The 14414-nt window shown below is 34.0% G+C and overlaps 1 protein-coding gene and 1 non-coding gene across 3 annotated transcripts in view; one reads left to right on the top strand and one right to left on the bottom strand.

The window, feature by feature from the left end:
- Positions 1-14414, top strand: part of CLINT1 (clathrin interactor 1) — a 58245-nt gene that overhangs the window by 29568 nt on the left and 14263 nt on the right. For both annotated transcript variants that reach the window (XM_077780738.1, XM_077780737.1), the window contains exons 2-8: positions 183-287; positions 823-919; positions 2343-2451; positions 3404-3568; positions 6380-6557; positions 9890-10136; positions 12059-12128. In XM_077780738.1, coding sequence (XP_077636864.1) covers positions 183-287; positions 823-919; positions 2343-2451; positions 3404-3568; positions 6380-6557; positions 9890-10136; positions 12059-12128 — 971 coding nt within the window. The remainder of the gene's footprint in view (positions 1-182; positions 288-822; positions 920-2342; positions 2452-3403; positions 3569-6379; positions 6558-9889; positions 10137-12058; positions 12129-14414) is intronic.
- On the bottom strand, positions 6967-7069 carry LOC144245418 (U6 spliceosomal RNA). Its single transcript, XR_013339256.1, has one exon. It is a non-coding gene; the product is annotated as a U6 spliceosomal RNA (small nuclear RNA).

Genomic DNA, 14414 nt, shown 5'->3' with positions numbered 1-14414 from the left:
AAGATAACTTAAATGTGCTATATAGTATCCTCGAAGTAGCTTATGCACAAAAGATGTTTTCTTTTCCACCCTGTAGAGGTATCTCATTAGGACACCCAGTAGTGTCATTATTAAGTTTTCATGTGTTTCTCAGTTTTGATGCTAATCTTTTTGTGTATGTGCGTGCGTTTTTTTCTCTGCAGCACCAATGTGGTTATGAATTATTCAGAGATCGAGTCTAAGGTTCGAGAAGCAACGAATGACGATCCTTGGGGACCTTCTGGGCAACTCATGGGAGAGATTGCCAAGTAAGTGATAATTTGACTCAGCAGTGCAGAAAGAATCCAACTATCTTTACATAGAAATATGAAATTTGCTTTCAGTTTTAAACAGTTTAGCTGCCAGACAGAAATTCTACATAATCATTCATATACCAGTGGAGGAAGTTCTATGCACAGTCCATTTCCCCTTAAAAATCAGCTCACAAAAGCAAAACTATTTTTCAGTGAAGTCTAGAGACTTGTGTACCTTATCATAAAATTTTGACAAATGTGTATAAAATAACTTGAAATAAAGTTAGGAAAATTTTTTTTTTGATGAGCATCTCAACCACTATCCTGTTAAAGGCTTGTAAAAGATATTAATTAGTGGGGTTTACACACGTGCTAGATATTAACACAGATTATGAGAAAAATATTTTTATGAAAGCATATCTAAATTTTTTGAATTAAGCTTATATTTTTTAAGCTCTTTGGGAAAACATAGTAACTTAGAACAAGCATGCCATCTACTGTCCAAATTAATGTATTGCAAAGTCTTGAGGAAAATTATTCCTTTTTTCAGGGCTACATTTATGTATGAACAATTTCCCGAACTTATGAACATGCTTTGGTCACGAATGTTAAAAGACAACAAAAAAAATTGGAGAAGAGTTTATAAGGTAATGGCCATCAGTTTTTATTATTTGACATGTTGAAAACAAATGCTTAAAATTTTAAGGTATATGTACATAAGTGGTTATGAAGAACATTAAATCCCAGAATAGAATATTCTTAAAACAGATGGAAGAAGTAGATTTGCTACTTGTGTTGTTTTCTAGTCACCATAAACAACTATTCTGAATCTAAAATGTTTAAATAATACCTAAATATTTTAATTTTATTGTTAAGATTTTTCCTGCTAAACCTGTATTTGTGCATATCAAAAGTAATGAATCTACAGTTGGATGCATATTTAGTGTATGAGTAATTAAAATGAAAACCACAGTCCATTATGTTTTCTCATCTCTACATAAAAATTTGCTTAATTTATAATAGTATTAATACCACTGCACCAAAAATGTTACTTTAAAACATAATTAGAAATTCCAAAACATTAAAATTCTAACATTTTAAATTCCCAAATATGTACTTTTTTACCAGATTCTTTTTACTTAGTTCTGATTTCATCATACAATGTAGAATTTTAAAGCAAGGTAGTCCTCTGTTTTCCAAACTCACTGTATTTTCTTGCTATCGGAGTAAGTTTTTTCGTGCTTTCAAAATGGCATATAATATTTATATTTCAGACTTTGAAAGCCTTTTAGCTTTCAGGACTGAAGAGCAATGCTGTATTTATTTCTGTGGTTTTGATGTTTCTGAAAACATTCACTGTCATTCCCTCAGCTTGTATAATATTTGTGATGAAATAGTCAGTATTTCTTTATGTGAGGTTTGTTCCAAGCAAAGGTTAAGTTCAAAATGCATTAATTCAGGGGCTTTTAGTGTATTCACAAAGGTGTATGTCAGTCACCACTACTTAATACCAGAACGTTTTCATCACCCCAAAAAGAAACCCCTTAAATGTTTTTTTTCCTACTATATGTTGGCAGCAAGTTTTTGAAATAAAAGTCACATCCTTAACTTCCAGATTTAATTTTATCTGGAGAAAATGCTATAGGATCATATGATTACCAAATAATTGTACTGTTTAAACTAATGTTTCTAACAATTTACAGTTCCATACTGCACAAATGAAAAGTGAAAGCTGAGCCAGCTTTCTAAAAGCTTAATGTTCTTTTGTATCATACATTCAGGTATTTCTTGACATCAGAACTATTTTTTTAAATCTTTTGACACATGGTGTCCAATGGACAGTTTGTAATTATGTACTATGTTTGATTATAAGAGGAATTTCAAACTTATAATACAAGTTTTAGACTATGTATTTAAAGTTCCGTGTAAGGTAAAGAGACTCTCCCTGCCTCTCCCCTACCCCCACAATGATTATTTATTTGCTAATGTTGGAATTATTTTTTTAACCATTTACCAAAGCTCTACCAGAATTTATTTTGTTAAATCATTTGGTGCTTTGTATTTTTACAGTCATTGCTGCTTCTAGCTTACCTCATAAGAAATGGATCAGAGCGTGTGGTTACAAGTGCCAGAGAACACATTTATGATTTGCGATCCCTGGAAAATTACCACTTTGTAGGTGAGCAATAGAAAAACCTTATAAGCAAATTAAAACAGTAGTTGGAGTTGTCAGTCACCTGAACCAGCTTAGAAGCTTCTCCGCTCTAATTAGAATGTGACTATTGCTAGTTGTGTGACGAGTGCAGAATCCAAGACGTGGGGCCCTAGAGTATTAATTAGTGAAGACAAGAACTTGCAGAAAAGACTGGCTAATAACAACAGAACCAACACAACATGAGTGTTCGGGTTTATATTAAAATATGCACTGGAGACTGGTCCCCTGTGGTGTCCATAAAGGAATAGCTTTAATCATATGGGAAGAAAAGGTTAGAGCTCCAAAACACACACATCTGTTTGAAGCTGGGTTTTTTTTTTCCTCCCACCAAATAATATTTACTGTGCAAAGGCAGCAAGGCCAGAGTGTGTTTTGAATGTGAACGAGGATACAGAATAAGCCACATTTCATTTTGTAGTGTACCCCAGTTGAAAGCACTTTAAAAATTCAGTTTTTCAGCTACACTAAATCCTGGTAATTAGTGTATCCAAACTTGTATTGGGGAAACCGAAGTGTTTGGGTGCATTTTAGTCATTAAAATATTAAAGTGGTTTTGTTGTTGTTGTTGTAAAAATACTGTAGGAAAAGAAAACATTTATGGATAGAAGTCTTTTTTGTATGGTCATAATTAGTAATGCTTTTTACTACACCTTTCGTTGGTCGTGCATAGCACCAACACGTGTGGTCCTTGTTGATTCATCTTTATGTGCTCTTACAAGCCAGAACTGAATCTCAAGACTTAGAATTTGCTGATGAGAAAATGACAAAATTTAGTAGCATTGTCTCTTTTTAAAAATCTTAAATATTAAAGTTGGTTTTTTATATGGAAATTTTCATGTCTGTTTTTTGTGTTAAAGGGTTTGATATTTATTAACTGAATTCTTAAGGTTTTGTTTCTCCCTCACTGTCCTCACAGATGAGCATGGCAAGGATCAAGGTATAAATATTCGCCAGAAGGTGAAAGAATTGGTTGAATTTGCCCAGGATGACGACAGGCTTCGTGAAGAGCGAAAGAAAGCAAAGAAGAACAAAGACAAATATGTTGGGGTTTCCTCAGACAGTGTTGGAGGATTCAGATACAGTGAGTATCAAAGACAAACTGACACCTAGGCATCAGTTTAGCTTCCTGGGTGTATTTTAAGAATCACTGAAATACCAAAGAACAAAATACCATTTTTTTTCCCCAGAAGTAGAATGCTAAAGTATATGAAGTACTCATTTTGACTCCCATTATATGGATATTAGGAATCATCTTTTCTGTTAATATGATTTGAACCATTAATCATTAATTAAGTGACTACGAACTTTGAGTTGACATACAGAGAATAAAACACATATACCCTTCCCTCTTGGAATTACCATTTTTGAAAAGAAAAAAGGATTTCTCTACCTCACCATTTAGAACATAAAGATATAAAGTTTGATAAAGAGTTTCATCTTCCTAGTTTGAAACCAAATTAGCTGTACTTTGGGCCAAAAATAGGTAAGCTTCCTCTAAGTTAGTCCTGCCTCAGTCTCTTCCCATAATAAAGCAATACTTCAATTTGACATAGAAAAAGGTGACTAATAATACCGTCAGTTTTTCCCCTACGCCTATCACTTTATTGTTCTTAACACATTTAAGAGCAGCTAGAACATTGATCACTCATGTTTATTTTTAATGTAATAATATAGTTTCCCTAAAATAGATCACTAGGTACTTGAAACAGGCACAGGAAATAAGAACTCTCTGTTACAGACGTGTCCCTTCGGACTCATTCTGTCACCTCTAAGCTCTGACTATCCCCTGGTCATTTTGTGTATACACAGACCGGCTAGTGCTGTGTGTACTTAGCTACATGTGGGGGCTCCCCAGTTCCCCCAACCCATATCTGAGGTGGTTTATATTTGGATTATACTGGGATCTCAGAACTCCTTCATTGGAATCGTGTAAAGATTTTCTATTTCTTACCTTGTGATTATTACAAAATAATACCTTCTCCCTTTTGCTTCTTTGCTTCCTTGTTCTCAAAGGAAAAATACTGTATGTACTTAATTAACTATAAAGGATCTTTTTAACAGGAAAATTCTTTTATGTCTAAGCATCACATAAAAGTCAATTTTTGAATTAAGCAAAAATATTTCTCTTAATGTTAAATATGTTTTGGAGTTTTTATTTGTTTAGGGGATAAGAAGTTTTTGGATTATTTGCCTAAGTAGCTATTTTATTCTTTAGCTTTTTCAAAGTAGCTGGAGAAATGTACTGTGTTTTTTGAGGAGAAATTGCTATTTGCAACTCATTTTCTCATTTCTATTGCTTGTAACCTTTTTTTTACCAGCATAATATGTAATTAGATAAATTTAGAAAATTGAGTAAGTTCTCAGACTCAGTCACTGTGAACTAATTGCAGCATCTGCATTAGAGATTTGAACATCCTGTGTATTTGGATCACATTCTTGTAAAATTATTTTTAATGTTACATATATTATTCAAAGACTTAAGTGATCAACGTTAACTATTTTATGTCTTTCCATTCCGACCTTACGGGGTGTCTTGCCAATAATCCAGTATCTTTGGTACTCATTCAGCAGGGTGTCCATCACATTAATGAGTTTAGTTTGTCTACTTTAATTTTTCCTGTAAATTTGTCTTTTCAGAGTCTTGTTTATCACATTTTCATTGAAATGTACATTCACATTATTAGAAAACCACTCATTTTTATAAAGCCATCTGGTTAAAATTTTGTTGTGTTCTCTTTAAGTTGGTGGTCACTTTCAGGTCTAGCAGACATATTTTTAAATCCTCATAGAGAAAATTTTGGCTTTGTGGTTTTAATAAGCAGTTCCGCAAAATGGTTTTGTTCAATCTCCAAAGAGCTCTTTTGCCATAAGAACTTGTTCACCAAAGGTTAGCACAAAGGCTCGGGCACCTTTTGGTTATTTTCTTATTTTTCATTGCACTGCCTTAATTTTCATTGTTTTCTTCTTTTTAACCTCATGTGATTTCTCTGTACCTTCTGCTCTTGCCTTTTTAGTTGAGTTTGGACACAGAAATGGAGAGGTTCTATTTAGTGATTACAATCCTTCTCTGTGTGTTAGGCCCCCATGGTCAAGGACTAAAACAAATCTTGACATTTTGGGCGGGGGGGGGGCTTTGCTCACTGCCATGATCTATTTTCATTCTTAAATTCACACAGAGTCTTCCCAGGTTTTACCAGTCCCAGCATATGTTTGGACTTGGTGTTTGAGTAGATCATCGCTGTTCTGAATTGCTTGAGCATATTTCATGATTCTCCTCTGTGTACTTTTGGATAGTTAGAATATTCTTTTCTCTTTACAGTAATTAAAATATGGTTTCCCATGCCGTGAAATCTATGGAGTTATTTTTCTAGTTTGACACTAAAGATTGACAGTTATTTTCAGCATATTTACAGCATATTGGGATATGTAGCATTCAGAGGGTGTCTCTTAGAGTTAGTATTTTTTAAGAGACTATTGGTGTCCAATACTTTTTCTAATAATTGAAGAACCATTAAGAGACAGGAATGAAATCTAATGTATTATGTGACTTTTGTAAAAACAAAAAGATTTCCATTTCTCTTTGGCTTATATAGCCTGTGTTGGTTTTTGTGTTTTTCTCTACTCTTTTAAGAACTTCCTGATATGCTGTGCTGTGCATTAAGGTTGTGTAAGTTTTCATAAACAAAAGCTTTTGAATCTGCATTCCTGCCACTTAATGACTGGCACTACATGCTGTGCCTTGCTGTAATTGTGTTGATTCAGCACTGTGGGAGCTTTCTGTTTTCCTTTGAAAACTATTTTATTATGAGGAAAAGCTTCAGAAATAAGGACTATAGATACCTTTTGAATTTAATGTCCTTAGAGTTGCCTTTCTTTTTAATGCTTTATATAGGTGAAAGATATGATCCTGAACCCAAATCAAAATGGGATGAAGAGTGGGATAAAAACAAGAGTGCTTTTCCATTCAGTGATAAATTAGGTGAACTGAGTGATAAAATTGGAAGCACAATTGATGACACCATCAGCAAATTCCGGAGGAAAGATAGAGAAGACTCTCCAGAAAGATGCAGGTAGTAGCACTTTGTCTCCTGGGTCTCTTGGAAAGGGTGCTAAATTTATATAGCTGGGATTTTGTTTATCTGAAGTTTAGCTTTTTTTTTCTCTTAAAAGATTTTATTTTTTAGAGCACTTTTAGGTTCACAGAAAAAGTATACATGAAGTAGCAGGGTTGCCGTGCTAACTCCCATATTGCACACACATGTGCACACACAGACACACAAACACAGTTTCTCTTATTACTAACATCTTGTATTAGTGTGGTACATTTATTAACAGTTGAAAACCAATGTTGATATACTATTATTAACTAAAATCTGTTGTTTGCATTAGAGTTCACTGTGGTGTGTAGTTGAGAAATGCATAATATCTACTGTTATTGAACCATACAGGCTACTTTCACTGCCCTAAAAATGCCCTGTGTAAAAAACGGAATGATTCGTGAATTTGCATGTCATTCCTGCCCAGAGGCCATGATAATCTTCTCTGTACTCTTTCAGTTTTAGTACATTTGCTGCTGATGCCAGCGCTGTGCAGCTGTTTTTCAGACGCTAGGTCAAACATTTGTAATTAGTATTGATACACTTTCTGTGTTGTCTGTGTCTATTTATTTCTAAAGTTGTTCACATTTTCTGTATGTTTTTTTTCAGGCTATTTATTGAAATTCTTTTCCCCAGTATGAGGTTTTACAGTTTATTTTGCATTTGGGCATTAGATGACCCAGCCATCTAAGTTACTGCTGAGGGATAATGAAGCTTATTATATTAAGTTTAAACAAAAGTTAAAGTGTTTGAAATATAACTGTGACATTTTATTAGGATTCCATGCCAGTATATACAGGAAAAAAAAATCCAAATTTTTAGGCTAAAATGTTTTGAACTACATTTTCTGATAGCAGGGTGTTTGTATTTATTTTTACGTAGAACAATATTTGCAACTTTTCAACATTCACTTTTTGTTCTTACCTGCCAGTATAGCTGTAAACTCTATCAAAGTTAAAAGGGTAATGTATGTAGCACTTCATTTGCAAAGCAAGTTTTAAGAATTCTTTCTCATTTGTGCCCTACAGTATTTCTGTTAGATAGGCTAGGTCAAGAATTTTACCTTTATTTTTTAGAAGTAAAACCTGAGGCCTAATCAGACTATATGGAACTTGGCCTTAAGTAATAGTTCATGATGGAACTATTCATTCAAGTGACTACCTATAACTAAATACCATCACTTTTTTTTTTTTTTTCCTTAAAAAAAAAATCTTAGTAGTTCAGATTTAGGTGTCATTAAAAAGAAGTAAATATAAAAGTATAATTTTGAAATAATAATTTAGTGTCTTCAGTATGTTTATTAAATCTCTGAAATGCCTGTCTTTTTCAAGACTGTTTCTGGAATATGATCTTGAAGAGCCAGAATTTACTTTTAGTACTTTAAGTATATCTATTTTGCAACTACATTCCTAGCTCTTTTATACTGAAGAATATGTATATGATAATAATAAATATTAAATTTGGAAAACTGTGCCTATTCTAATAGTCTGTGAATATTCTTTTTTCTCTCATTAACGTTCTCATGGCCTCTGTATATACATTTTTAGTTTGGTTTAGAAAACATAGTGGCCATATATTCAGTTGCTATTTCCTAAAGAGATGGTGAGATTAGGCAGGTAAGCTGGTTAGAGATCTGACTGTGCATTCTTGTGCTGTTACTTTCTCTCCTTTGCCCTTCCACTCTCAGTTTTTCTTTCTTTGCTTTGTCTTTTTGTTTTTTGTTTTTTTTCTTCTCCCTTGATTTTTTTTTTTTAATGTTGCATCTAAGACAGGATCTGCTAGAGTCCCTAAATCTTTAATATAGAGTATTTGGGTTTAAAAGAGTAAAAATATACCGTAATATTTATCATAGTAACTGAGGAGCACACCAGGGACTTTACATGTTTGAGTATTTGTGATGGAAGAGTAGATTTTTAGACAAAGTTGCATGTGACCTCTCTGGCATGTTGCCAGAATGTCAGACTTATTGGTTCATTATTAAATTCAGGAATTCTTGAACACTGATCAGATATTAAGTTTCCATTTCATTGGGTGCTAGTCAGTTTTATATTTTTAATGTATACCTTCCGCTGAAGTCAAATTGGACATCCAGGAAGGTAAGAAATTTTAGTGGGAATCTTTAGGTCATTTGTTGCTGAGAGAAATTAATAAGGGGCAGGGGCTTTTGAACACTTAATCAGAACATGTAGATTCCTTAAAATGCTTATAGGTAAAAATACAGTTAATGCTTGTACTCTTTGTGAGAAGCTGTTCTTGATCCTTGATTTTACAGGTTCCAAACTGGTTTATACTTAAGTAGTAATTGCTTTTGATTTGTGTGGGTTAAATCAGTATAGTTTTAAGGAGAATTTTAAGTGTTATTTCAGAATATTTCTAAATTAAACCATCTACTCTAAAATTAAGTAATGTAGATAATGGAACATATTTCAGGTAATTCCTTTCTGTCCTGCTTGCACCAAGGAAAAAACCCAATTGCTTTATTACTGAAGAATAGATTAGTGTTGATGTTTTTAATTCATGGCATATGAAAATACCGTTTTTTTCTTACTGTGTATTTTTCTTTTGCCCTATTAAAATAGAAAAAGAAATCATTGTGAGTATGCCTAAAAACATTGTTTCAAAACATTTTAAATATACTTGTTTTCTCTAATGCAGTTTTCATAGTTCCGTAAAAGTATTTCCTCATGCTATATTAAACAGAGCACTGTTGTACAGTGTAATACCTTATATATTTTTTGCATTTACAGATAAGAATGTAATCATTTGAATATAGTAAGGATACTGGTTGAAAAGGTATTAATTGAAATTGTAACAATTTATTATGTATTAGTATTTAAGAGTCAGTGACAGAATTGTTATTTAAATGGGACTGTAGTTTGCACACAATCCATTTCAAGAAAATGGTTGTCAAATGCAGATGCTTAAGCTCTCAGGGTCTCATCAGTTGATTCTGTTATGATAATAATCCTGCCATTTTATTTTTTAATTAAGCTTTAAATCTGTAATACATAAACACTTAAATAATTTCAGACTTTTTTTATTTGTATGCATTTATGTAAATATGTTTCTGTAGCAGTGTTTTAGACTTACTTAACGGAATTGAGCGGGCTCCCCTTTCCCCTCCCCAACACACACGTACCATTATTCAAATAGCTTAGATAACATTCTGTTGATCCCTGTCAAATAGTCAAAGTATGGAATTTTGGAGTTACTGTATTTGAAATTCTTTAGCTCAAATCACTGAGGGCTCCATTTTAAAATAATCCCTAGTCTTATTATTTTGCTTCATTTTTAATGTCTTTTAGCGACAGTGATGAGGAAAAGAAAGCAAGAAGAGGCAGATCTCCCAAAGGTGAATTCAAAGATGAAGAGGAGACTGTGACGACAAAGCATATCCATATCACACAAGCCACAGAGACCACCACAACCAGACACAAGCGCACAGCAAATCCTTCCAAAACCATTGATCTTGGAGCAGCAGCACATTACACAGGGGACAAAGCAAGTCCAGATCAGAATACTTCAACTCATACACCTCAGTCTTCACTGAAGGTGGGAATGGCATGAGTGTGCACACTGAACACAGTTTTATTCTTATAAATTACTTTTAGAATTACTGCATTAGTGGGGTTGGGCATTTGTAGGCAGTCATATTAATTATAGATCATTTGGCCTGTATTGCTCAGAGTCAATAAGAAGATATCTCTTTGGGGAAAAAACCTGTCCAGTTGCTGAATGATTATCTGTGCAAGTTCTGTGAAAGTAGAAATGACACTTTTGGTTTGTTTGGGAAGGGTAGTCAGTCAGAATATAGTGCATTTGTTCCTTTCTAAGAACATCACTGGTTGCCAAACACAGTAAGATTCACTAAGGAAACGGGAATATTTAGAAGTTGTAAGAAATGACAAAAGAGGCCCAAGTAGATATATAGAGGAAATAGTCCCATTTAATATAGAGTCATTGCCTATAAAGGGAGGCTTATTTGGCTGATTAGGAGAAGCACTGCCTTCTTCTACCTTTTCATTTATTTTTTATTCAGTCAGAAAATGAAATCTGCTAACTAGATACCTCGCTACAAGCTAGTGTTTTGTCCATCTCTCCCCGCTAGCGTTTACCTGGCTTTGCATCAGAAGTAGCTAAAAGCTAGAGAAGACATTTTTCTAATGTATCCTGCAAATTGTAGTCAACTCAGCTTTTGTCAGATTTCTTCTTTGTATAATTTCACCCATCTTTTTAGTTTCGATGAAAATCTCAGTATTAAAACTCAACTTTAGTTGTAGTTAAAGAGGGGAAATGGCCCTTTTAGTCCTTTGTGGTCCTTTCCCCTACTGTGGATATAGTGAGCTTACTGATGGCTATATTCAGGATGTGGTAGATCATCATAATTAAAACCTGAATACATAACGGCTATTACAAGGAAAATTCATGTGAGCCTGCATGGGGAAAATCATCCAAACTGTGTAACTTTTTAAATGATAAATTAAGACTTTTGCATCTTAAAGGATTTTAAATATCAGTTTGTAGTATACCCTAAATACATGTCACTTTGCCAGAAATATTTTGTATTAATAGTGTAAGCTTTGTGATTTTTTTTTTTTAAATACAAAAGAATGTCCAGAAGGCCAGACTTTTTGGAAAGTTAGTCAGCTGCTTGGATCTCTTTTAATCTCAGAACCTTTTTGAACCAGCATATAGTATTTTCATCTTCAGGGCTCAAGTTAACATGCCTAGGAACTTACAGTGTTTCCCTATTGCCTGGCAGTTCTGTTCTAATTTATCATATATGTATTGAACACACAGGACATATGCATCATGGTGCTTAGGACTATGGAGAAAAGAAAAATAGTATTATAAACTCCAGCCACACATTTTAGTTTGGGAACTAAATGTGAAGCAATTAGATGTGAAGGTATATTAAACAACATAGAATGATTTGTATGGTGTACAAAACAGTAATCAAAGAATTATAGAATCATAAAATCATAGAATTTTAGAGCTTGGTAGGATTTTGGTCTCTAAGATAGTGGATCTCAGACCTTCTTATGCCTTGGAATTTTCAAGGGAGCTTTGTCAGACTATATGAGCCAAGATCCTACCCTGGCCAGTTATGACTCAATATGCTGTGATGGGCTGGACCATAAGTATTTTTTAATGCTTCTTAAATGATTCTGATATATAGCATTAAGATTTCGGTGCGGTCTGAAAGGAATGTTTTCCATAGTGAAATACAGTAAGAAAAATGAGTTAGGGAAAACTGTGTGGAGGTTAGAGATTTTACGGCGCTGAGGATAGAATTACTTAAAAATAACTATCTCTTCACAAGGATTCAAGGTCACTTCTCTTTCTTCAGAAAACTAAATGTACCTTTATTAAGATATTATAGGTGTTACAGAATTAGAGATGAGTAGAGCAGATTAAGGATAAATAGTGTAAATTTGTTTTCTAAGCTTAGTAAGTTCTGTATGTGTTTTCAGACTTCAGTGCCTAGCAGCAAGTCATCTGGTGACCTTGTTGATCTGTTTGATGGCACAAGCCAGTCAACAGGTAAGCTTCCACGTTGGCTTTTTTCTTCTTAGTAATCCCGCTTTCAGAATAATTTTTCAAAATGCCATATAAATGATAGAATGAAAAATAAATTCTGCAATGGATTTATTTTTAATGTGAGATTAGTGGGCCCTGAGCATTATTTGGGGTAAATTGTCCATTTGCCTACAATAGAGAAGTGTGCTTAAATATTTGACCAATAATTCAGTAACATATGTCTCCTTAATTTCTTAGTGCTGAGTATTTGGGGTCCTTTACTTCTCCTTAAGTGAAATGTACTGTGCTCTGCCCATTTTACTCTCTTTTCTTATATCTTAATTCTGGCTCTCAACATCAGCTATGGTAGTTCATTTCAACTTTTCATTCAATTATGCAACAAGTATTTATTGAACCAGACATTGGTCTGTGTGCTTGAGGTATAATGTTTAGTGAAACAAAGTTCTTGCCCTCATTGGAAGGTCAGGTGGAGGAAGTAGTCATTAATCAAAGAGTCACACATAGTTACCTAGTGATAAGCTTGCTGAGAGCTTTGGAGGGAAGGGGCATTCTATGAAAGTAGGTAACTACCTACCTGACATATGTTAAGGGAGCTGTAGCAAAAGAATACTTTTTTTTACTAAGATTTTCTTAGAGATAGGATTAGTGATTTTTTCGGTTAGTAAATGCCAGATTTTGAGTAATTCCCTATATATTGTTTTCAAGAAAATTGATATTTTAGTTTGCTTTAATGATTATATAGTTCTAATAAAGTCCTATGCTGGAAGTCAAAACAGCTTAAGAAGTACAACTTTTGTTTAAAGACCATCTTTCCCAATCTGTTTAAAGTTTATTTCACATTGGAATGTAGCTGGCAAGATTGGTGTGTAAGCAATGTGCAAAGTAAATCTGTTGTTTTTGACATGTGTATGTGTGGTGATTTTTCAAAACTGAATTGTTTTGAAATTTACGTTATTAGTGTTTGAGTGGAGGTCTGTGATGGAAATTACTTTTCATTGATAGTTAAGTACATGTAATTAATAGAAAGTCTTCTGTTATTACCTCCTCCTCCTTGTCCATTATCATAAAATTCTTGGACCAAGAGAGAACTTCATGGGGCAGCTGGTTCAACCAAATTTCTGAGCCTTTTCAGTTCCTGTTCCCTTTTTTCTATAATTCTGACTCTTCCTAAAATTGTCTTGTAAACTCTATTGAACTGTCATGCCAAAAGTTAAAAAGAACTACATTATTTGTTTAACAATTTATGTGCTGTCTTTTTGTATGTTTAAAATTTTAACTGTAGTATTAATTGTTAGTATGTAGTCATAATTCAGACATAGTGTCACAGAATATCAACTATTTTGGACTCCCTGGCATGAAATATTAAGGAGCCCCTTTCATGCATTTGTGGAAAATTTTAATGGAGCAATCAGAGAAAAATTAACCAGGAAGGTCAGATGAGTGATGTAACTTTTTTCCTCTGTGATACCAAGATTGCTTTGAGCAGAGAGAATTATTAAGTACCAACATGCTTCCTTTGCTTGGCAAGAAACTGTTGAGTGGTTTTTCTTCTCCAGTGCAAACAATAGATTGACTAATTAAATAGAGGTAGCGATTAATATTAATGCAGTAATTGAGACAAAATCTGAATGAAATCTGGACAGCTTCTTGCCTTAAATGTTTGTTTTGTCATAGTATTCTCTAAAAGCAAGCTGACTGTTGGTTGACATCAGAATTATTTTTTAAAGTTACCTTGTGTTGGGGCACATAGGTGGCTCAGTCGGTTAAGTGCCTGTCTTCGGCTCAGGTCATGATCTCACAGTTTGTGAGTTCAAGCCCCGCATGGGCTCTGTGCTGACAACTCAGAGCCTGGAGCCTGCTTCAGATTCTGTGTCTCCCACTCTGTCTGCCCCTCCCCAGCTTGTACTCTCTGTCTCAAAAATAAAAACATTAAAAAAATTTTTTTTTAATAATAAAGTTATCTTCTGTTCGAAACTGTATGTTTAACCAGTTTGTAGACTCCTCTCCAGTCAGCAAATTTTGTTACTCCAAATCTCTATTTAAATGCTTCAGTAATTTATTTTTGTTTTGTTTTTAAGTTTATTTATTTTGAGAGAGAGAGCTTGCACATGTGCACATGCAAATGGGGGAGGGACAGAGAGAGAAGGAGAAGGAGAATCCCAAGTAGGCTCTGCACCATCTGCACAGGGCCCGACGCGGGGCTCAGTCTCATGAATGTGAGATTATGACCTGAGCTTATATCAAGAATTGGGCGCTGAACCACCCAGGTGCCCCTTTAGTAATGTATTT

This window comes from Crocuta crocuta, unplaced genomic scaffold (assembly GCF_008692635.1).
Source record: "Crocuta crocuta isolate KB4526 unplaced genomic scaffold, BGI_CrCroc_1.0 scaffold343, whole genome shotgun sequence".
NCBI lineage: Eukaryota > Metazoa > Chordata > Mammalia > Carnivora > Hyaenidae > Crocuta > Crocuta crocuta.
This window is presented reverse-complemented; position numbering and strand designations above follow the sequence as displayed.